We start from the raw sequence: 25,998 nt of genomic DNA on the forward strand, positions 1-25,998 counted from the left end.
GAAATGGTAAACTGACCTATGCCTGCGTCACGTTGCAGTTAGCACAGATCCCCGCCATCTGCAACTGACCCACCCTCACGGCACTGAAGTTGATGTCGCAACTGTATCAACTCGTGTAGCTTACTATGTAGAGTACGTTGTTTCAGTGCGGTAGTTTAGACTACTTATTTCATATTAAGTCTATATTAAGCGTTGTTTGAAAGTTGCTGCGATCACCGCCATCTTAAACTTACCTATGACTGCGTCACGTTGCAGTTTGCACAGATCACCGCCATCTGCAACTGACCTACCCTAACGGCGCTGAAGCTGATCTCGCAACTGTAATTCGTTACTATAGAGTACGTTGTTTCAGTGAGGAAAAGAAAGTAGAGAAATGGATTTAAGACAGTCAATGAGTCAGTGGGCTAGTAAGTCAGTCCTCCTACTGGGCTAGAAACAAATGGTCTCGATATTTACGTGCTTTACCAACAGTTGCATTATATCACTTTCAGAGTTTACTTCTTAGAGCACGTTATATTTTAGAAGCATTAGCTACAACTGTCATTAGTCACAACCGGTGACTTATGGGTGATACCTTGGCGGTTAAGACTTCGGCTGCACTTTCGGGGAGCAGAGTTCGAATTCCATAAAAATATAACAAAATTTAAAAACAAAATGGACTGAAACAATGTTAATATTAGTAGCAAAAAAAAAACTCGTTGTGCAGTTTACTAGGCTACACAAAATTGCTAATTCATTCAAGGGCAATTGTATATTATTTTATGACAAATTACCAAATGAAATCTTTGAGATGTCTCTCAATAAGTTCAAAGTTTATATAAAACGTCAACTTAAAGAAAAATCCTATTATAATATTAAGGATTACTTGAAAGATAAAAAAGCTTGGGTGTGAATGGCTCTAGCTTCATAGCTTAATAGAAATAAACTGTGAGATGGTCATAACAAAAAAAAAATTACCCGGCTAAGTTTGTTGTGGGCTCTTCGTAGACCAGGGCGTGTTTGGAACCCTCGTAGATTAAGGTTTAAGTTGGCGTACGAAGTTATCACCATCCCCTTACAATTATGTAAACTATATGTATGAACGCTTCATAAGTGCCTGTGATAGGCCTACATGAATAAAGAAATTTTGAATTTGAATCCCAGCACGCACCTCTAACATTTCTAAGATATGTGCGAGCAATTGAAAGAAAACATCGTGAGGAAACCTGTAGGCCTGAGAGTTCTCCATTACTTTCTCAAAGGCGTGCGGACTATGGACTACACCATATCTCATTGCGGAAGTACCCTGTAGTAGGTTGGTAATGGGTTGATATTATGATACCTGTGACCTCCTACACATTTTTTTTACGTTTTATGTATCAAGGTAACGTTATTTTAATGCAAAACTTATTCAATATCGATTTTGACAATAGTTACCATACCACAAAGTGTAGATTTAGCGTTTCAGGATGCCGCATTTTACATAACTTCTTTGCTCCTTTGCTGCGTGAAAGATACAAACTGCTGCTAGTGTAATAAAATTAAATTAATGATGTTTTAAAGTTTGTGGAACTATGTACATAAACAATTTAAACTTAAACTTATTTTCATTAAAAAAGTAATAATTAAGTAAGTAAATAAAAAAAAATACTATTTTTGCTATGTTTTAAGATTGTGAAAAAGCTTGACGATTTTATCAGAGACAACAACTGATTCACCTCTACTACATGATATATCCAACTTGTGAGCAGTCGGCACATCTGTGGGTGCCTAAATACCCCTTTGACATAGTTCGGATGCAACGTGCGCTCGGAGGCGGAAGTATAATGCGATTATCGATTTGCTTATGACAGAAAATGCGTTGAATGGACAGGGAGTGTGCGGGAAGCGGGTGGGGCGCGGGGCTCCGGCCGCGGACACACGCCGGGCACAATAGTGATGGACGACGACGTTGCGGCACAACAATATCGATGAGGTCATTATTCACTGACGCGGCATACGATAATCTCTTTATTTCGTTAAATATTACTTGTCGTTTATTAATAAATTTATTGCAATGCAAGTTTACTTTGCTAAAATCCGTATCAAAATAAGTGACTACGTTAATATTGAAAAATATCTGAATTATCAACTTCAAGCATAATTTGATCCATAATCTGCAACAATTACCTTAAATTCCTATAATGCGCACAACCAGACAGAAAGATCTGCAAGCCTTGCTTTTTATAAGTCTATTATAAACAATGAACAATAGGTTTAATATGATTGTCCGCTTTAGTCCGCGAAAATCAGACCAATGCTTATGGTATAATTATAAGTAATTGTTTCGGCGAGAAAAAAAGAGTCACTTTACATTAATTCATGACTTACGATGATTTTTAATCCTGATTCGCTATAATCCAAAAAATCAGGGTAATTGATAATATTTTAAATAAAAGCAAGAGTTACTTTGTGGAAGTCCACGATATACAATGAACAGTAAGATTAATTGGCTGTAATCCGCAACAATCAGACAAATGTCATTAATACAATTTTAGATAGAAGCCAACGTTACTTTGCCAAAGTCCATGATACAGTAAGCTTAATTTTATATAGTCCGTGAACTAGATAAATTACATATTCATCTGGTTCACGTAATGTGTAATTCATTATATTTTACCTAGAAGCAAACGTTGCTCTGCAGAAGTTCATGATAGACAATCAATATGAAGCTTAATTTACTACAATATGTGGCAATCTGATAGATATGTATGGTGTAATATACAATGTTTTGTATTGACTCATACGATACTTTGCGCAGTATTACGATAGAAATTAACTACATACACGTTGCGCTCCGAAAATTGTTCATTCGGAGATGTTGACCCTATAATGCACCGTCTATCTGTAAAAATAATTTATAAATTATACCGTACAGATTTGTCTGGTTTTCGCGGACTACAGCAAATTAAACTTAATATTCATTATACATCATAGACTTTCACTTGACGCCTGCTTGTATCTTCTATATAAATACATTACTTTTAATAAATTAGAATTAATATTTGAAATGGGATTCGAATTTGCATCTCTCAAATTACGATCAATTTTATACACTTTTGGTTGACACTGTTATATAAATAAACGTAGGTTTATATTAAGTTATCTTAAGATAGATAAAAGTAAATTTCGATAATAACATGATAAAAAATATCTAATACTTTATAATAATTAAGTACACAAGTATTATAAAGTATTTTACGTTATAATACATATACATAATATTAAGAAGTATTTATGGCTTTTGTAAAGTATCATTGTACTATTTTTAAATTAGTGATGGCAAATTGTGGTTATATCGAATAAACATAGTCCTAAAGTCCCTGCTCTAAAGCTATCTGACTATATCCAGGTTCACTAAATCCGTTGCCACTTTGCCGCATTAACGAAATAAATGAAATAAATAACTTTCTTACTATTTAGACAGTGAGTATGCTTGAGATTCTTAAGTTTATACAAGTTTGATATTTGTGATCAAATAAAGTAAAACAATTGTAGAGTCCGTAAAACAATAAATGTTGTAAGTTAAGTTTGATTGGAACAGAAGCGTTAAGTTAAAGCCTCATAAATATTGAACAGCGCTTTTGCATGGGAGTTCTACAGAGTACCAGAGTACGGAGCACGGACTTGGTAAGTGAAACTTGTTGTATCGATGAGGCTTTGGCCGTGCCTAACTGCCTACGCGAAGCGGCGCTCGTGGCCGCGTCGTCAGTGCGCCGGAGGAAGCGGGCTGCGCCGCTCGTGTTCCCGCAGCCCGCCGCGTGTGATCGTGTGTGTGCAAATGATTCTGTTTTTATGGCGCTCATATATCAACTACTGCGAGTTTTGGTGCTGGGTGTGACCGCGGCGGCTGTCGACGGTCAGTTTCTGTGCTTTATTGTTGTTGCGTACCACGTGGTCAGCCCGGGAGCGGGCAGTGTTTACGGCCGCGGACGCATGCGCGCGGCTTGTTTGCCTCTCCAGGTCAAACACCGGCCTAACCTACGAAGCCTCTATACGTAATTATGACCCGCCGAGTGGGTAAGTTTCGACACAGATCGAGATGCAGCCATCGATTGCGGATATCGAATATCGATAAACAAACCAAAGCGCGCGCCGCTACACTACGCTTCAATTTACATCGTGTTACTATTTTCACTTCACTAATTTCTATTATTTTTATGTTTCCTAATGAATTCTTTAGGATTTAAAATTTTAAGAACAACAAAATCTTATTCATTCACAAATAGAAATAAGTTAGAGAATGATATAAAAATAAAACAAAGGTATAAAATCTAATACATAATCAATGAAGACAGGTCTATCAGTGTAAAATTAAAATTAAACGCAATCAAAACATGAATTGTATGTCCTTGTGGACGTACCTACCAAGCGGACGGATACGAGCGCTTGTTTAGACCCGTTCAGAATACTACACTGTCTAGCTATAATAAAACACTATGCTTAATGGATATAGAATACTTGTTTATTCTTTGATTGCCTTGATACTTTAGACATTAAAGTTGCGACGACGCGCGAAATGCGCTGTGACGTCGAATTTGACATCTCTCCATTTAAGGTCTGTCATTCTTACCTACGACGTAACCGGTATCGTGTATGATAGAACTACGATTTCAATGTCATGTTTAGAATAATTGACGCGTATACTTGTTTGTGTTATTTACTTACCTAATAACGAAGTTTAATACGTGCTCTGTTTGATGTGACTTTATATAGACTTTTTATATTTTTGTAATTAATTGCTTTACAATTCATTATAAGCTGATCTAATGGCACGTAAAGGCAGAGGACAAATATTAACGCGTCCACCTTCCTAAGCACAGCAACAGAGAATAGATGAAATTTACCCCCGTTTCTTTTCGTTATCATATCCTCCAGGCAGCCCTGCATAGAGTATAATATAGGTACAGCTTGTAAATTTTAAAGTCTTATCTATTTGATAATGCCTTCAGAATGCTGTTACTGCTTTCACACGTTCTTTTCATCAATGATGCTATTCGCTTTCTTCTGATGGCAAAAAGTCATCAGTATGAGCCCTCTCGAAGATTTAAGAATCCAAGTCAAGTCTGTCTTATTGTAGTAACTCTTTCTCTTCAGATTCTTCTACGAAGAACCCGGCTAGAAACTCAGGAGTTGCTCAACATTTTTTTACAATTTCGCAAACATTGTTCTATATTGTGGAGTAGGTGAAGGTATTGGTTTCCAATAAGAATACTTAATGGTGAAGCGTAGTTTCAAGGTTACTATAGTTTTTAAATGAATAAATGCACCTTAACCTAGTTAATAGTAATATGTAGGCTGATCTAAGGTCACCTTTTCGGCAACATCAAAGAAAAGTAGGTAGTAACTTAGAAAGATGCTAGAAGAAATTGTTATAATGCCAATAACTGGAGAATATGCAAGAGATTTAGATAGGACCTACCTATCTTCCGGATGTCCTCGTTGGAGTCCATGTTACAACAACAACCGTAGCCTTTTCTGTTACTTTGACGTAACGATGTCTTTATACTCCGAAACAGATCTACGACAATGTACCGTACGTTTTGCTCCTGAACCGAAGCATCCTCAACAGATGTTGACTTTACAATGAATTGTTATATATTGAAGAAATTTAACAATAATTATTGTATAAAGATTAAGGAAATCAAATAACACCAAACGTATTCCCCTGCTTTTCGCGGAATATAGAAAATTAAGCTTAATTTTCGTAACGATCTGTCAAGTATACAACTACACCTTAGATTGCACTAAACTATGACAGTAAGAGAAATGCGAAAGTGAGAAGTCCATTAAATGCGATAGTTCTGTTGGAAAATGCATTTATCGCATTTAGGCTTTCTTCTGACTTCTTGCCGACGCGTCCGCTATTGTCTGAAAAACAGTGTCGGCAAGAGGAACGTTAATTCAGCAAATAACCAGCAACGAAACTTAACTGTTTTTGTAGTTAGGACGTAAATATAGTATATATGTTCATGTAAGTTTATTTTATTTCCACCGTAGCACAAAGTCATATTGCTGTCAGTGTCAAAGTTTTCGCTGCTATATTGCATATGCAATAAAGTTTTTCTGTTCTATTCTATAGCAAGTTCTGTGCTGGAGGTTTGCGTACCTTAATTGGGTGAATAAACGACAATTTATTACCTACGCAGTGTTTTATTATAAATGCTCGCAATAATCCTTAAAATGAACATGCGTTTAGATTTAATCTCGTAAATAATTGCTTACTATTCCCCCGAGTGTATGTATGCGAGGAGATCGTGAGCAACCAAAGTGGGTTTTCAGCCCTATCCATCTTTTATGCATCCTCGGGTAAATCTCTCTAATCGGATAAGCTCTATGTGATATAAGCTATTGTGGCAAGGTGCATGATGTCCTAGTAGACATGTAGAGTCCAATGAGTTTGGAAGTTTGGAGAAATTTTGACCGCTTACTATGAGACCTATAATAAGGCTTTAAGGCTACTCAGCCTGCCTCTATTTGAGGAGATCGGAAACTAGAGTTACATAGCTTTTCCTTTGCGGGCACCTTGGGTTTCCCCCTATGAGCTGCGCTCTCTGATGCGAAAAAGATCTGCCTTGCAATCTTACACCGACATGGTAAACTCTATCCTGAGTGACCTCAAGAAATTCAACAATACTTAGTAGATTAAAAATTTTTAGTAATAATTATTATAAGTGTGTAAATTTTATAGTTTTAGTTTATCTATGTGTATAGGAAGAACAGCCTGGCCGATGTATCAAATCGCAGAAGCAGGGCTGTACTTTTCTTTTTCAAAAATTGTATCTTACGAAACTGTTAATTATAAGCATATAAAATAAGATAATGTAAGAAAACTAAATTAATAAAAAAAAAACATAGCTTAACAAGTTGTCGTTGTAGTGGCAAATAGCAAATAGCTCGGAGCATCACCAGAGTGGGTGTTTCAGCTCAATTAATTTTTCAGACAAATGTAGCTATCTAACGTACCAAGCTTGGATGCTTCTTTGATGCACGATGTCCTAGTATGTTGAGAAACAACCGAGGTAGCTGTATTATTCAGAAATTAAGCTCGATTACTACAGGTGTGCTCGGAATATCTGTCGACGATTCGAGGAGGTCCAAAACAGAGTTGTCGATATAGCTCAAAGAGTCGGAAGCTGAAGTGGCAAATAGCACTTAGCTCAGACAATGCACAGGAATAGCAACTGCATCGGTAGCTGTAACGTTGGTCAATCCATAATGAGGTGGACTGACAACATAATGAGAGTCGCTAGAAATAAGTGGCCGCAAGACCGTGGTCTTTGGAGATCTCTGAAAAGACCTACATTTACCAGCGGTCGTTATATCATCAATCATTTGATATGATGATGATGATGATGAGATGGACATACAACAAATAATCTTATAGATTTCTATCTGGATACAACCACCGGATCTTCCTTTCCGAGCCCTGATTCTCTATATCTTATAATTACTTACCACTTTTGAGATATATATTAGACGCCCTTGTTTGAATTAACGTCATCATCAATTTCATATTAACCCATTACTGGGCATGGGTCTCCTCCCACAATGAGAAGGGGATTAAGGTAGTTCTCCACCTTTGAGAACGTTATGTTGAACTCTCAGGCATGCAGGTTTCCTCGCGATGTTTTCCTTCACCGTTGAAGCATGTGATATTTTAATTACTCAAAACGCAACATAACTTAGAAAAGTTGTAGGTGCGTGCTGGGATTCTAACTCGAAATCCCCGAAAGTTAAATCGAGCTACTATCCATTCGGCTATCACCGTTTCAAAATTAACGTCACAAGGTCCTAAATAGCCTACAAAAGGCAACTGCTGGACTTCATTTTCAGGAAAAACATGCGGGTTTGCCATAATTGTTGAAATTATAGCAAACCCACATGTTTTTTGCTGAAAGTCGGGGTCTCGATCGCAGTATATGATAGTAGTATAAAGAAATAGAGACCTATCCACAAATTAAATTAGGATAGTAGTTTACGTAATCAAAGGACAAATTAGATAGTATATTTGTTCAGATTACGCCGCTCACTTATAATCTGATATTTGGTATCGGTAATGGCTGCGTAATAAATTTAAGAAAATATTCTTATTTTGGGAGTTATCCGGAGTCACCTTGTAGTTTATTGCCTATAAATTGTTTCGCCTATTTGTTCTCTGATCTTTTTTCCAAATTACCTCTGGAAGAGAGCAAGTTTTCAAGTAAATTATGTTGTCACTAGAAATGGTGTTTGTTCGTTCGAAACAAAAAGGAGTTTCTAATTTTGGAGTAGGAACTCCTTCGCTGAGAGGTTGCTATAATTACATTCTCTTTGTTTTTAAGTTTGACTTTGTCTGTGTTTGTCTATGTGTTTTTGGATCCATCCAAGATATAAAGGACAGTGCAGTTCCGAACGATCTTCGGACGCAAAAAATCTTAAAATGTTTCCGTCTGTTATTTTCCGCCAATGCTCAAGTAATATATAGAAACAAAAGGTTTGACAGCCGGTTGGCGCAGTGGGCAGCGACCCTGCTTTCTGCGTCCAAGGCCGTGGGTTCGATTCCCACATCTGGATAAATGTTTGCGTGATGAACATGAATGCTTTTCAGTGTCTGGGTATTTATTATAATTATTTATGTGTATTATATTCATGCTTTAACCGGTTGAAGCGAGCTCATGAAAATCATTAAATTTTTTTTCCGCGTAAATAATTACGATCTCTACGAGTTACGACGTTACGTCAAATGACCAGACTTATAAATAAATCATAATTCAAAACAGTGAATCCCACGCTATCAACGATTCAGAGATCATCGCAACTGGACCCGTCATGCAGTGACAGGAATAACAAAAATGAATTCAAATTAATAGACTCTATCGAAAGATATTAACTCTTGATGCTACCACGTTAATAAATATATATAAATAAATGTATTACGACAATATACACAGAAGAAACGGCCGAGGAACCGATAAAATCTAAATCGATACTATTGGAATCTGATTACTTTAGATATTGATTTCTGATTACTTCTGGTTGCACCAGTCCAGACCGGAGAAAATTCAAGAATTATTAATTCCCAAATTGCAGGGTCGACAAATATCTATCGTCAGTGATGTGATGAAAAGGGCATCAGCTACTATCCTAATAAGCTAAACTAAATTATTAATCAGTCGAATGACCGAATAAGGCGGTGAAGGCAATGCGAAACCTTGCTAAACAAATACGAACAACCTTTGTGTTCAACTAAAGCGAATGTCAAGGGTATGTTTGCTTGATCAATTCTATTTATCTTGAAATAGGAAGCCTTATCACCGTAACATGTAATAAAAGTGTAAAAGGCAATAACGGGTTCTAAAAACTACTTACGAGGGTGTATTTAAGAGACAGCAGTTTTTTTTAAGTACCTGATCAGTAACGGTCATGGCAGGTGGCCCCACTTATGGTAAGTGGAAAAGTCCTTCAAAACCTGGTGGTTTGAAGGAACCAAGGGGCCGAGACTACTTTTTTTCCATCCCGATCTATCCCGAGCTGCACACTGAAGCGTAGTCCATAAGTGGGATAAGTTAGAAGCCTTCATTTCCACTTCTAAAGACCGCTTCCATGTTGCCTTTGGCCTTCCACGTTTTCGTTTCCCCTCAGGCTGCCATTGAAATGCTTCTTCTTGGACACCGGATGTTCGGGGTAAAGCGTGACCTATCCAGTTCCATTTTCTACGCCGTATTTGGCCAAGGATAGGGCTGTCCTTAGCAAGGGACCAGAGATCTGAATTGGAAATTGTTTCAGGCCGAAAGATACCAAAAGTGTTACGCAGGCACTGTTAATGAAGACTATATTACGCCTATAAATCAGTGGCGTGCATAGAGGGTATGCACAGGGTATGCAGATGATATAAAATGAAGAAACACTCGAGTACGAGTTATGAATACTTAAGGGTAGATTATTTATAACTCTTACAATGCCTATCCTTAAGTTTTTTATAACTCGTACTGCAGATTTTCTTCATTTGATTTCATCTAAGCACGCCACTGATTTATAGGCAACGCATGCAAGATACACGTCCTACAAGTACCGCCTTGTGTCAACCCGAGGCGTGGGTGTTAAGCCTTAACCACGAGCGTCAGAACGTAACACAGCAATGCTAGTTTGCTGATTAGAGATTGAACGGTAGTAACTTCCCCTGGCGAGCTCTGCCACAAAAAGCACTACTAATATTGTAATATCTTTTTTTTATAGTAATAATTGACGAACCAAGTAGATGGCCCATCTGAGTGGCCCATAGACAATAAAAAAGAGCGACATTTCACGGGGCATGCAAGGAGGACGTCCTGCAAAATGCCGCCCTGTGTCCGTCAATTTGAGGCGTAGGTGTTAAGCCTAAGTCCCTGTAATTCCCTGTAATGGGCCCTGTAATAAAGAAAAAAAAACCACCGGCAACCGCGCCCTTCAGACTGGAACACAGCATTGCAACAATGCTGCGTAGTGACAGAAATAAGTTATGAAAATTAAGCTTAATTTGCTAAACTCAGGCGAACAGCAGGAAAATCTGTATGGTGTAATTTATAATTTCTTCAATCCTTATACTCCACACCAAACAGATCCTCGGCAATGAACCTTCTACGCACGTTTCGCTCCGAAACCGGAGCATCCTCAGGAGATGTTGACTTTACAATGAATAATTGTCATTGTAAAGTCAACATCTCCTGAGGATGTGCCGGTTTCGGTTTCGCGGAGTATAGCGAATTAAGCTTGATTTTCATAATATATTATGGATTTCCGCAAAGTAACGCCTGCTTCTATCCAATACTTGGCGATAGTACCTCCCCGCACGAGTTAAAAAAGCTATTACAAGTAAAAGTTTACCACAGTCTTTACCAAATCATAAATTCTTAGCAAAAAAGCTTAGTGGTCATCATATAGAATTGATCAAGCAAATTCTTCCTTGAAATTAGTTTTATAACACAAAGGCTATATTCAGTACTTGTATTTATTTAACAAGGTGTCGCACCGCCTTCGCCGCACCGTGTAAATACCACTGCGATAACTAATGTATAGGCCCATTTTCCTAAGGGCTTTTGTAATTCGATACGGGCTCAAGTACGCCATTGTTGAGGTCGGCAGTAGCGAATTTAGGCGAAAGGTATGGCTATGTATATGGCTTGACCTTCGGACCTGATTCTCTGTGACATTCAAATCGTTTCATACTCTGATTTGCGTTTAATGACGTTAAATCATATAAAATTTGGCTGTATTTTTTGAGATTTCAATTAAGGATAGGATAACTTTGTAATACGCTCGAAATGAATAAAAAATTATCAATGTAATCCAAAATCTACAGATAGCAGATTGAGTTTAGCAATGCTGTCCGTTTTCTACTCTTCCTTGTAGATAGCGGAAGAATAGCGTCTTGGATTTGGGTTTATTTTCATTCAACTACAAGTTATCCCTTGATGTAATGTATATTAAACCAGTAACCCTAATCAGTCTCTACACTGAATACTTTGTAATATGAAATTAAAAAATAAATAACCTATTTAATCCGAAATCTATTTGGTATTTTCTATTCCACTACAAGTTAGCCTTTGATGTAATGCAGTTATATTAGAAACATAAACCTTATCAGTTTCTACACGAAAACCAACCAGGAAGCTAAATCGCTTGGTAATAACTGGCAAAAATATTGCAAAATTTATAAGTATGTATGTTCTTTTTTGACAAAATTTTTTTTCTTTATTGTATAGTTTCAATGGCCATCATTGGTCTACATCATCAGTTTATCGTGACTAAGTGGTACTTATGAAAAATGCTCAAGTTACATTAAAAACTACTCAAATCGCTATAAGTGGTCCTATAATATTTGAAGAGTTCCAGGAATCAGGATAGATCTTCACCAAATTAAAATGGGACCATCTCTGAGGTATGAAATACCAAACAAAAACAATCATCAAAATCGGTATATATTTGGCGGAGTAAACGCGTAACAAATATACGAAAAAAAAACATGCAGTTGAATTGAGAACAATTTATTATTTAACAATTCCCAACAATTTATTTCCATGTCTGTGGCCTCAATCTGCTTTACTACGGGATCTACGGTTGATGCGTGCCGAGATCAATTCCCTCCGATTACTAAACCATAATGACGATTCCTTGTTTAATCCATAAATATTAATAGCGCAATACCATTCAGTGTACCTCAGGCGTATCGACGGTTACTGCAAAAGCTCGAATGTTTGCATATTATTCTCTAAGAATGATTGTTTATTATTCTCTAAGAATGATTGTATATTATTTTCTATGAATTATTTTATTTGGGACAGAAAACAATTACATATTACAACAATAGCTCTTAAATTTAACAAAAAGAAAAAAGATGGGCTTAATATGTAATCCACAACACTATCCACATAAGGAGCAGTAGGGCGATACGATGTAACACTTACTTTAACAGATAATATTAACTGTAGGTACCGTACCTAAAGTACCGAATCAAAAATGAAACTTAGCTGTCACAGCAAGTTAATGCAAAAAATCTATAGTGCTACTAAAAAGAAACAAAACTGAACAATTTATTGATTGATATAAAAGAAAAGAAAGAACGAGAGCACACATTTAACTTGTAATAGTATTCTCTAAAGATTAGGCGATTCTTGGTATTGAAAACTTTATGGGTTCGCGTCACCTAGACATGCTCGTGACGTGTTGCGCCAGACTAGCGACATGCTATAATGCGGTCTGCGTACATTTTGGATTGGTAAAATTAGGGTAAAATCTTGTGATTTCGCGTCATCTGTCTGTATGACATTCTGTCATATCAGACAGGTGACGCGAAGTGAAGTTCTGTTGAGCACTTGCAAATTTAATTTGGTGTATAGTACAGTGCATTGTTTTAATTGAGTTTTCAATCACTATTATTATTATTATTATTTTAAACGCGCATAAACTGTACATCTTTTGTTTACAATTGTAAAAAGTATCCTATATCGGTCTCCAGGGTGCCAGACTGGAGAAAGCTCTCCACGCAATATTGTTTCCATAAACAATGCGTAACAGAATTACGAAATAATATTGTAGGACGCATTAGTATATTATATTTCATAAGGAATCACCCTGTAGAAACATTAAATCAAAAAAAGCATGTTTATTGTTGCATACAAATTCAAAACATTCTAATTGCTTACTTATGGCAACCCTATTGAAGATAAATGACCGACACGTGCATAGTACCTTACGCAACGCGTACCTTATAAATTGACTTGAATTTTACTGTTGCGTGTGTTATTAGGGCTGTTTATAGTGTATTCCTTTCAGTAAATACTATGGCAATGGTTTACTCAAAAAGTACTAGCGTTTCATTTTCACAGATAAGTCTCAGATACATTAAATAATGTTCCTCTAAAACCTCTGAAGTATTATTTCATTTACACGTTGCATAAGTAATTAACAAATTTTAATCCCACTTTCCCGGCATAAAAAGTATCCTATACCGTACTCTAGAACGTGAGCTGTGTACGTACAAAATTCTTTCAGCGTCGGGACTTTTATATTAAGTATTCGACATTAATAGTCTGCCATTAATATTTATTGGCAATAAATCATCGATAACTGTTTTGTAAACGGCCAATGTTGGTAAGGATCAAATTCTTAACTCAATCTGTCGCAATCAATTCGAAAATGTTCGGCAGATTCAAATGGATGACAAATTGCACGATGATTCTCATTCATTGTTCCCAAATTGTGAATCGAGATTTTTATATGCTTTTTATTGCATGCAAAATGACTTTATAGCTAGTAAGAGGTACTTGGCAATCAAATTTTCGTTTCACACGAAATGCTTTATGCAAGAAAAAAATTCTTAGTAACAAAAATTAATCGATTTATTGTAGGGATTACGATCACAGAACTAAGAACATACAGAAATTTCATTCAGCCATTATTGTATGCAGTGCATTGGGTCCAAACAACAGTGAAATTACCCCGCGCTTGTCTCACTTCACACCCGCGGAATGTTGCTAAGTGACTCTCCCATTTTCCCCATTTTATGGTAAACGTTTATTTAGAACATAAGAGGAGATAACTATCTACTGCTAAATGGAATGATGAATCTCTCAGCGGGAGGGTTTGCCCATAATCACCACGTAAGATTTCCGCGTAAAGAGAGGGGGGGACGGAACGGAAAGAGAAGAGAAGATATAGAAAAGCGTCACTGCTAAATTCAAGCTTAAGATTTTGGATTAGGATAAGTAACTTCGGGCGTTTTGACGGCAGTAGGCCGCGACCGTGCTTTCTGAGTCCAAACCCTTGGGTTCTATTCGTACAACTGGAAAATGTTGATGAACATGAATGTTTTTCAGTGTCTGGATGTTTGTCTGTATATTGTATTTATGTAAATTCATAAAAAAATATTCATCAGTTATCTTAGCAACCATAACACAAGCTACGCTTACTTTGGGGCTAGATGGCGATGTTTGTATTGTCGTAGTATATTTATTTAATTCTATGCTGTATAATATAAAGATTGGTTCTTAGGTTACAATACTTACATGCTACAATATAGTTCCTTTACAAAGTCTTTAGCTGTAATAAGTACACCGGAATACCTCACAAGTATCCTTCCGGTTTGGGGTCGTATCGTGACTTGAATACGTAACCTTTCAACGCTATGACTCTGTCTTCTTACCAAATTACCGACGTCATTTGTTTGATTCAATCTTTACCTAATATCCAACTTCTTCTCAAACCCAAGTTCTTGAAATAGATTCAAGAACTGTTTGATCTATTTCCTCCCTCACCTTTTTAACATCGGACCCCGAGGCATCGTAAGGATCTGCATCCTTACGTGGTTGATATGACATGAACGCGTACGAAGCGCTGTGCATCTTCGTTTCTGTTTCGCACCGCAAGGATCTGGAATGCCCTTATTGCTTCCATTTTACCCAGTACCTACAATATGAGTGTCTTCAAATCAAGAGTGAATAGGCACCTTCTAGGCAAGCGCGCTCCAGCTTAGGCTGCATGATCACTTTACATCAGGTGTGATTGCAGTTAAGGGCTCTCTAAATAAATCCAGCTGTTCTAATACAAAATCAATAGATTAGATTCTAATTATTTCGTCTATCCGCTCCTTATAATTCATCCAATCGCAGGCGTTAATTTATTTTGATCCAATTAAGGAACTAATTGTGGAACCTGTTTTCGTTTTTGAATACGTTTCTCTTCATTATTCCGTAGGCTGGTTATTTAAGATTTGTAAAACAATTCGCCGGCCTCTGCCAGATATATTTTTTAGTACAAAAGAATGCTCATAGCCAATTTAGGTAATGTTTATGCTGGTGAATTCCTCAGGGATACAGTCTGATTATGTGAATACAACAATCTACGGTTTAAACGGTCCGTTAGTAAAACAAGTTTTGGTCAGCTCTTAAATATGTTTTGTCAGCAAATTAATTGAGCTGCTTCTATTGGTCAGCAAGAATAACTCAATGGAATGGCAAGTAATGTGCATGGATAGATTCGAACCACAGTTAACTCGTTTTCGAGTTTACAGCTTGTAAATTTTTACAAGCCTAAAATCGATACACTTGCGATAAAGACAAATCACGTAACACCACTTAAAAAGGGGGTGAACGCACCCACCAAACCCGAGTGATAAATGATATAAATTTATAACATTCTATGACGCGTACACTAATCGTTAGCAGTGGCGTGCACAGTGTTTTTGACCAGGATATGCATAAAGAAGGAAAATGGCATGAAATGGAAAAATCCTTCCCCTTTATGAGTAATACTAAATTTTTAGGGTATGCAGTGCTTTTGTGCATGTATGAAGTGCACGCCACTGACCGTTAGTAAAGTATCTCCATAGCGCGTGCAATCTACACTTATAATAAAACTGTAACGGAACAATTTCTGTCTCCCATTACACACAACATTGTACGGCGTATTACAGGGCACATGTCTCCCCCCACAATAAGAAGGGGTTAACACCGTAGTCCTCTACGCTGGCCCAGACCGGTTTGATGGACTCCACACCTTTGAGAACATTATGTAGAACTCTCAGGCAAGCAGGTTTCCTCGCTATGTTTTGCTTCACCGTTATAGCAAGCGATATTTTAATTACTTAAAATGCACATAACTTTGAAGGGCGTGCTGGGATTCGAACTCGGCCCCCCGAAGGTGAAATCGAGCTCCTGCCCACTGGGTTAACACCGCTTCCATTACTATTATTCCAGTTGAACTTTACATAACATTTATTCAGTGTTAAATACATGACCTTCCCGTCGTCGTGTCATAAACAGGGTCTCGAACCATTGCTGCGTGAATACTGAGCCGAACAGTCAACAGCGACAGTCGAATATATGCCCTAAAGAGGCCAGGCCGCGCATATTTACTGGCGTTTCGCGAAAAAACACAGCGCAGTTAGTTGTTACAGGCGATAATCAAGGCCAAACCATTAATTTACACTACCCAATGAATTGTATTTTAAGTACCGTACCTGCGATCGTTTACCTATTTATTTTCTTTTATTTATATTTATTTATTATTTGTGTCCCAAAAATGGGTCCTTACGTCTGGTGACCCAAGAGCTGGCGCTTATTTAGCCCAACGGCTAAAGTCGAGCAATTCAAAGGGGCAATAGCGTACTTATGGGCATTTATACCATGTCCATAAGTGAACAGTTAGATGGCTTATATTTATTGTAAATATTAATTTTAGTTTGTAATTATTATTTCATAAAAACATATTTTTCGTTGGTTTATTAATAGAGATTAATTCTAATTTCTAACCATTCTAATTGGTGTATGTGTTATTTTCTTCGTACTAATTTTAAGTATTAAGTAAACGGCCTTAATAAATAAAATAAAAATAATAAAATAAAAATCCTCAGGTGGATCAGCAATGAAGGGCGGAACTTTCTAGCAAATATTCCTTGCATACCCTGATGAGTGTTGCCTTTTTTATTACTATTCAACAATATGTATTGATACCACAGTATATACCAATTATTTGATGACGAATGGGGCGAACGGCCATTTATCTTGTTTATCTTTAGTAAGCAAAGATACTCACTCTGGAACCAGCGCGGGCACGTGGCCAAAATCCACAATAATTATTTAGGAAATATCAGACATTGTGTCTAGGAAGTGAGGGTGGTGTGACCTAGTTGCGACAGCAGTGTCAGACGTTTGTGACGGAAGTAACGATGACGTCGGAAAGGGTACGGCAGTTGTTGTTAGTTTGTCCTCCCTTTACGCCCTAACTAAGCAGCGAATCAACATGATTTTTTGCATAGAGTTAGTTGAAAGGACGGAGAGTTACATTGTCATTACTTTTTGTCCCAGTAAATCAACCGTCATAAATGCGGATGAAAAACTCGGGAAACAGCTATAACCAGCTGGATAATAAATTGGAAATATCAGACAGCTCTTTAGCAGGATTCTTACACATGTTTTAAAATAAACACGCCAGCGCCGTTTGCTCACCGCCTGTTAATTGCGAGATTGAAGACAATCGGTCGATGAACCTAGTCAACGCTCACATCGGGTTTTCTCTCGTCTGGGCTGGTGGGATGCTTCAGCTGTTAGGTATTTAGCCCTCCTGTACGATGCTGCATAGAAACCGAACGTGCATGGTCTTTAAATTAACTGTAATACACCTTACAGGTTAGCTCGCTTCCATCTTAGACTGCACCATCACTCACCACCAGATGAGACTGCAGTTAAGGACAAACGTAGTGGAATAAGAAATAAAATCTACCAGAAAAATTATAAAAACCCTGCCGGTGTGTAAGCACATGGGCATCGTATCGTACTTAAACTTGACATAGATTTTCCGGTACAGAGAGATTACCTTTTTTTTAAGCATAAGATTGTTATTATGTTTACAGCCAAAGAGCAAAGTTTGTAAAATAAAAATTACTGAATGGACCGAATGTACGACTGTAAGAGGAGTATCTTTTGAGATTAGCGCGCATAGAGCAGTAGTAGTTGTGACAGTTGCCGGTGTAAATACAGGCACATTAAGCTTAACATTTACGCCTCAGGTCTATGGGCTTCAAGTTGCGGGACGTGTTGCTTGTTATAGGCGATGGTTTGTAATTTACCATCTTTTTGATCCATCTATTATCTATATATTTTCTCTTGATTCTTTTGTTTTCATGGATTTCAACAGAGTGTATTAAACGGATTATGGTTTTTTACATTCAGCTAAGAATCTACTCACGGTAGTGGAGAACGGCTGGACCAATTGGGCTTTTTTTTATCTTCAGAATTGTCAGGAGAAAGTTTTGTATGTAAGAAAATTTTAAAAAAGCCCGATAAAAAGTTAAAAATTTCGATGATAATCGAAGAATTCCCATCTATATAGTCACTCACCACGAAATCTCGGGAACCATAAGACTTAGAAACGTGAAACTTGGTAGGAATATTACTTTTGCTATGTAGAGGTCAGCTATGAATAGATTTTAAGAAATTCATTCCCCAAAGGGGATTGCGGGGGCGTTAACAATGAACAATTCCCGTTTTTAAACTATAGCTCCTATAGACAGATTTCAACTTCACATATGAGACTTGCAATGACTTTAACTTAAACTTTCAATGCTCATTTCAAATTTTTTTCTTCATGTCAATTATTATAAATTTTTGGAAGAAAGGCACGGAAATGTTATAATGATTGCACATTGAAAGTTACAATGAATATTAGTGAGAAAAATCACCTGGATGAAAGATACAGGCTAAATCGATGGAATTTGGAATTTGAGTAAGTCTAAACAATATCGATGCTTACAGTTCTATCCGCTGGGCCTATTTATGTTCATACAAAAATAAAAAAAAAGGAGAATAATAAAAATATGAAAAAAATAAATAAAAATGAAACATAAAATGTAATTTATTTCCTTTTTCAATTCGCTCAGCGAAGCGGGCGGGAAACGGCTAGTTTCTATATATATAAAAAAATAGAGAGACAATCTCTCTGGAAAGACTTTTTACCCCACTACGGATGCGAAATGTGGTTAACAGCATATGCATGCATGCATCTAGGTGTGTCCCACTTTTGTGACGTCCTGTGTCGATACGTTGTGATCTAGGAATGTATTCAAATGTGTTCAGGTATCGGCGCTGGATGACGACATCGTATTGGTTTCGGTTTGTGAGAGCAAAATTCGCGTGACGCCCCGTTTGGCTAAAATCTGTTAAGGCTGCGCTAACCAGACATTTCTCCATACAATTAAAGTAAGCGGGTGTTTAAAACAGGACTACCCTGAACTGGGTACTAAAAGAATACCAGCTTTGTGGGTACATTTAGTATCCGCAACATTCAGCTGAGTCAGAGCCTTTTTATTGGCATGAGACACCATAGACTTATTTTAATAATAAAGTTTTTAAAATCTGAGTTACTCTATATATGTAAGTCTGTTTGTGTTTTTCTGGTAAATAAACATGTTCAAATTCAAATTGATATCCATTTATTTCACGTTCTAGGTCATGTTAGATGTAATAACATGTTATTCTATTCTAAAATCCATAACTAAGCCATCATGTATTTCGACGTTTAATTGGGCAGTGGTATAATATACAGGACCTATTTATTTTTATTGTTATGATAAAATAAGTGCATAGAAATAAGGTAACAAACAACAACTTTTGTTAATCAAATTCAAGTAAGTTATATAGTCCAAATTCATATAATTATTTTCTTCAAATGAAATCATTTGTATATTCATACTATTTCTGAATTTCGAATGGTGATTAACACATATGCGCATAGGTAAGCAAGCACGCACACGCGCACACGCACTAAACAAATCACACTCGGGTAATTAAATAATAGTAATGAATTTCATTAAAATATGTAACGCACTAATTACAATTTGCCTTACAATAATTATTCTAATGTAATCTAGAAATGGTGTAAACTAGAATATTAATTCTTTGTGATGCGTTCGAAGGAAGGTTACGCACTCGTTACACAAATTACTGTACAAGTGCCTAAATACTCTTTTTTGAACAAAGAAATAGTATGATTTTGTCTAATTAAAAGCAAAATTTTTGCTATAAATATTATTTATTTATTTATTTCACCATCTTACATTTTTGTCATTACAGGAAAAAGTTATCCTAATACGACAATGCAGCATGTTATGTAAATTTGAATAATATATATAACTATAACGTATATGATAAAATCCAAATCGCTATATTTGTGAGTTCACTCAGAGTGCAACAAAATAAATCCGTCTTCGCGGCTATCACATTGAGGGTACGGAGTGCGCGCGTCAGTGGCGCCTCCTTAAGTAGCTTTGTGTGGCTCCTGAAGGCAGTAGGATCGCGTGGTTTTTAAAGCTACATATTTCTAGTTAGCTTTCAAGTCTACAGACTAATAGGGCTAGCGTACCCTTAAGATTTGAAGGTTCACGCTAGGAGTACGTACGGGCTACGTTAGAAAGTTGCTTCAGGACCGGTAAATATTATGTCCATACACTTTGCTGATAACTGGTTAAGGGCCTGCGTTTGAATTATATCTAAATTTTATACCAAGAACTTAATTTACTTGCTTGTTCAGTTATAAATCTGAGGTTATAGATGGATAAGATAGATGCCATTACAAATTAAATTTGTTTGCTTGTTTTTACGCTATAATCTCTGGAACTAAGTATATATAAAAATTGAAACTGTGTTCCAATAAATAATAAGTATCTATTTTTTAATTAGAAATATTAATTTATATGCATAACAATATAACAATAATAAATCATGAATAAAGAATTGTTGAATTATAATAAAATTGTAACAGTTAGAATTCTGTACACTGAACTTCAAAAGCTCAAAAAGGCAAGTCAAAGCACATACCACTGGACTAACACCGCTCTTATTTCTATTATTAATGATCGAATAACACAGAAAGGGATAAAGACCTTTTCCCATTAGTCGGGTGCCCGTAGTGGACTAGGCGGGGCCTGAAGCGCCCCAGGGGGCAGGGGGCTAGGCGCCGCAAGGTCAGGGGCCCCTACTCACGCGCATTTATATTTTTTGAACAATCCGCCGATCTGAGTGCTGTTTGCCCGTATCGGCAGAAAGTTGATGTATGTTGGTAACCGTTGAGGCTGCTATCTATCTATTCATTTGATTTTAAATCATAATACATTTATGTATGAATCACGTTTGCACAAGTCAATTTTGTTCGCAAACAACTTTTGTTGACGATATCGCGAATTTTTGGACTCAAAACCTTTTTGTTGCTATAACTCTTACAATGGCTAAACCTTAAGTTTTTTTATAACTCTTCTTCTTCTATCTGTATATTATAAGAATTTATGTGTATTATATTCATAAAAAAATAATTAAATAATAATTCATCAGCTATCATAGTACCCATAACACAATCTACGCTTACTTTGGGTCTAGGTTGCGATGTGTGTATTGTCGTAGTATATTTATTTATTTATTATTTATTTTAATAGCTTTCTCCTCAAAGGGAGGAAAATTATACGAGAAACCTGTAAGGGCCTATAGTTTTACAGCCTATAGTTTTGTTTTTAAACCTACACCCCTAATTATCTACGCGTCATCGTACCGGAACTCAAAATCGCATGGCGTTGCCCACGTTTTCCTTCCGCGTTTCTTACAGTTTTTTTACAAATCCCGTGGTAACCGTTTGTATTATTATGTGATACGTTAGCATATGTTACTCTTCGTAGTTTTAACTAACTCTATGCCAAAAATTGAGTTGATTGGTTGCGTGGCTAGGGCGTAAAGGAAGCAAACAAACAAACACAATCAAGTTTATAATATAAGTAGGGATGTCAAAATCGATTATATCTAAACACCGAATAATATTTGCCTAGCAATTAATCGATTCCACTTAAACTCACTACAGCGTCTTGACTTTTGTGTCGGCACTGTGCTGCGTACATCAAGGCAATGTAAAAAAGGGGTATACCCACTTGTACCTCTATACGCAGACTATCAAAACAGATAGACGGATTGCGAACGAAACAGCTCATCTGCTCTTATCAGCGAAGTCACTTGTGTGTGCTCGTCATTTACCTATACAGAGGTGATTCGAGAAACTTTGAAATTAATTTGAATGTAACTATACAGAAGTTATTATCAATACTTAATAATTCCGTGCGATTGTGTGAATCAACCGCTAGCACTAAATAGGTTAGTCAGTCAAAGTCAAATATTTCTTTATTCAAATAGGCACATAGATGGCACTTTTGATGCGTACATTACATGTAAAATATGACATAGAAGTGAGTTGATGGAGATAATTAAATTTGTCAACTTAAAACTAAAGCTACGAGGGTCCCAAACGCGCCCTGCCTTAAGAAAAAAGTTAAAGTTGTTATGGTGCAGCTGTACACGCCATGTAGCCATATATTTTTTTTAAGATTTTTTATCAGCAAATTTGGTGAAGTTGAGACAGCAAATTATATCCATGGCCCATGCATGTCATTTGGATATTTGGTGCATATCTGAAAATGTTTTCTTGTAATCGGTTTAATTTTATCTACAACGACTCTATGGACCAGCTCTTATCATACAATGTTGCGTTAAAATCGATTCTACCGTGCACGCACGTATGTATCGTTTCGTTACCCGATGTTAATAAATAACCAATAAAATCCAAAGTCTTTAGATGTCAGATTGAATTAAGTAGCGTGGAAAAATAAATTCAATCTACAATCTGAAGATTTTACATTAGATTGATCACTATTAGTTCCGGGCGTGTGAGGAAGTTATTATGTTAAATTGACTCCGTCTATTATTTTTTCTAGTCTGCGTCTGTATTATTCAAGCGTAGTTTTTACGCGACTTTTTCCGCAAACGCAAACTAGACTGGATGGAACCGCCAATGTTTTTTTATAGATCAGCGAGTTGGTATAAACACTTCCTCATAGTCTAAGATGGTTTTTTTATGGTTCCGTATGGCTTATTTAACCTGTTTAATAACAAGTTAGGTGTCGTAGGAGACCCTACGAATATCTAGGACCTAATGAATGAAGGTAATTTACTTTTTAGGAATTTTTAGACTTTTGGTCTCAAAAAGCGGATTTTGACGGCCGATTGGCGCAGTTTGCAGCGACCCTGCTTTCTGAGCCCAAGGCCGTGGGTTCGATTCCCACTACTGGAAAATGTTTGTGTGGTGAGCATGAATTTTTTTTAGTATATTATTCATAAAAATATATTCATCAGTCATCTTAGTACCCATAACACAAGCTACGCTTACTTTGGGGCTAGATGGCGGTGTGTGTATTTTCTTAGTATATTTTTTTTTAATTTATTTGCTATGCGATTAGGAAGGAAGGAAGTTTAAAATAGGAAGGTTATTGAATACCAACGTTTTGTTGTCCGTCATAAATTATACATTTACGTTTAGAAGTGGACGTATATCGGTTTATATGATGATGATGATGTATCAGTATGTAATTTTAAATCATAACTTGAAAACGCCTTGTTAAAGTATTAAGACACCAACTTATATTTACGGTTAATTTCAAATACCCTGTATGAAAGTAACCTAGAGTTAAATGTAAGATTTTTGCACAATTATAGAATTAGGTTTGTAATTAATTGTTGTAGGTACTTGTTTATCGCATTAGGTTTAAAGTTAAAGATAAATTAAGTTTGTAAATATATATTTCTTTCACATTGTCATGTTTTATAAACAATTTAAAACTAAACAAAATCTAAAACGACTTCGAAACCACCGCAGCGAGGCACTTTTCCTAAGATGCTGGCAGCATGGCCCCTTTGGATAACCAAACTTATTCGTTGGCCAAGGTTACTGCCCGCTCTAGGATCACCGGTAGACTCGATAACCTTTTAAAATAATTCTTAAAAAGAGTTCGTGCCTCCGGACTTAAAGTCTCTACTCCAAAAGTCACAAAAATGAAACTGTTTGTAAATAAATAAAAAAAGAAATACAACCTACGGAACCGTCTCAGTAATCCAGTCCTACACGCACTTTATTTTCTACTGTAGCACGTGTCAGCCAATTTCATACATGTTTTGACTATCTCAAGGCTTTATTACCTACACTTGTACTTAAGTACTTAACTATTTTGAAGTGTGATAAAAAAATCGATAAAGCTAATTTTCAGTTCAGAGGTTGCAGGTCCTCATTCATTGTACAAACATGAATGGAATGTAAGCACTACGGCCACCGACTACGCCATTTTGTTGAATTTAAGATCTTAGTTATTAGTGTTTCAATTTTTGATATAGGTACCTATATACAGATTTTATGTAGCCTTAGTTTTGTCGGCCGACTGGCGCAGTGGGCAGCGACCCTGCGTTCTGAGTCCAAGGCCGTGGGTTCGATTCCCACTAAAACATTTGTGAGATGAGCATGAATGTTTTTCAGTGTGTTCATATGTATATTGTAAGTATTTATGTATATTATTCATAAAATTATTATAACACAAGGTACGCTTACTTTGGGGCTAGATGGCGATGTGTGTATTGTCGTAGTATATTTGTTTAAAGATTTGTATGAAAACTGAAATTCTCCGTAGTTTGTTTTGAACTTTTATTTAAATTTTTTCCGGCTGATTTTTTGTTTGTTTGTATATACAAAGCTTTTTGGAAAGGGTACTAAGCTGATGGAGTATTGTAGTATTCATAATAATGAAAAATTTAGTTCCACAACTCTCAGAGAAACAACTGTCCAAAGTTGCCATAAAAATACGCAATAACAACCATAACATTAGCTGTGCTTACATTTAAGTGCTTTGATAAAAAAATAAAGAAATATTAAGGTCCTATATATTATATTAAAACTGTTATTCACACACACTGTTGTTATTTTTGATGTTTTTGTAAATTCCAATATTATTTAGGCCTCGACTGCAATTACAACAGTTTTTAAGTAACGAGCTGGAGCAAAATCATTAAAAAAATAAAAGCAATAAAGATATAGAATGACATCACCAAAAATAAAAATAAACTTTGCGATGTTACTGACTTAGCTCCATCAAGAGTGATTATTATTTCTGCTGTCATTAAAACTAGCTTATTTCTTATTATTGTGTTTCCGGATAGAAATAAGTTAGTCGAATTTAAATGATTTCGTAGTCGGAGAGATGTTGGTGACAGAGTTTGTCCGGGGAACTGTTACCGCCATGCTTATTTCTGTCGTTCAGTCAGCATTTTTTTGTTCTGATCTGAACGGCGTGATTGCCGGTGTAATGACAGGAACATGAGGTTTAACACCTACGCATCAGGTGAAGGTGGCCTTGCTCTCTTTTTATGCGAAGGTGAGCCATCTTCTTCGTCCGTCAAATGATTGCTATGAAATATACTTATATAATGTCTTACGGGATCTTATTTAAGGGCAAAGCTGCTGATATTGAAACTATATTCATATAGCAGAAAAGAGCTATACGGTCAATATATAAACTTAAATCACGTGAATCCCTCCGTGAAAAATTTAAAGAAATACGTATACTTGCGGCAGCCTCACAATATATTTTTAACAATATAGTATTTGTAAGACAACATATCTTTAAAACTGTGTGGTTTAGATTAAGATGAGGATTGCATTTCACATGGACAACTGTATGTTGCGTGTATCTGCAAACCAGATAGTCTTTATATCTACGCAGACAGTGGAAAAACGAAAAATATTGTAAATCCACAAGTATTGAAAAATTTAACTTATATGTATTCTTTGTTTTGTTTCTCATTTCTCAATCATTCAATAAAAATATGCCACAGCGAAGCGTGGCAGGTTACAGCTAGTTAGTCTATATAAACAAAAAGTGGATATAAACAGTCGACTTACATGAAATGGTCATAAATTAGTGACATCTGCATATCGTCTGCGAAAGGTGCAGAAGTCATTTGTGGGATTGAGTATACGCTTTTATAATATGATAAGGTAATTTTGGACCTACCAATGCATAAGTTTAAAGAATATGATAAAACACATTTATTACAGCGAGGTTACTATACAATTGATGAATTTCTTAGTGACAATGTTGCTTGAAAGCAT

At 36.3% G+C, this 25,998-nt stretch overlaps 1 protein-coding gene across 2 annotated transcripts in view; it reads left to right on the top strand.

The window, feature by feature from the left end:
- The first annotated feature begins 3,747 nt into the window (after window positions 1–3,747).
- The window catches only part of LOC120627093 (protogenin A-like), a 147,573-nt gene continuing 125,322 nt past the window's right edge, over window positions 3,748–25,998 (top strand). For both annotated transcript variants that reach the window (XR_005658886.1, XM_039894940.1), the window contains exon 1: window positions 3,748–3,877. Coding sequence is in view for 1 of the 2 variants with exons in the window: in XM_039894940.1 (XP_039750874.1) it covers window positions 3,814–3,877 (64 nt within the window). In the remaining variant the exon portion in view is untranslated. The remainder of the gene's footprint in view (window positions 3,878–25,998) is intronic.

This window comes from Pararge aegeria, chromosome 10 (assembly GCF_905163445.1).
Source record: "Pararge aegeria chromosome 10, ilParAegt1.1, whole genome shotgun sequence".
In the NCBI taxonomy this organism is placed as follows: domain Eukaryota; kingdom Metazoa; phylum Arthropoda; class Insecta; order Lepidoptera; family Nymphalidae; genus Pararge; species Pararge aegeria.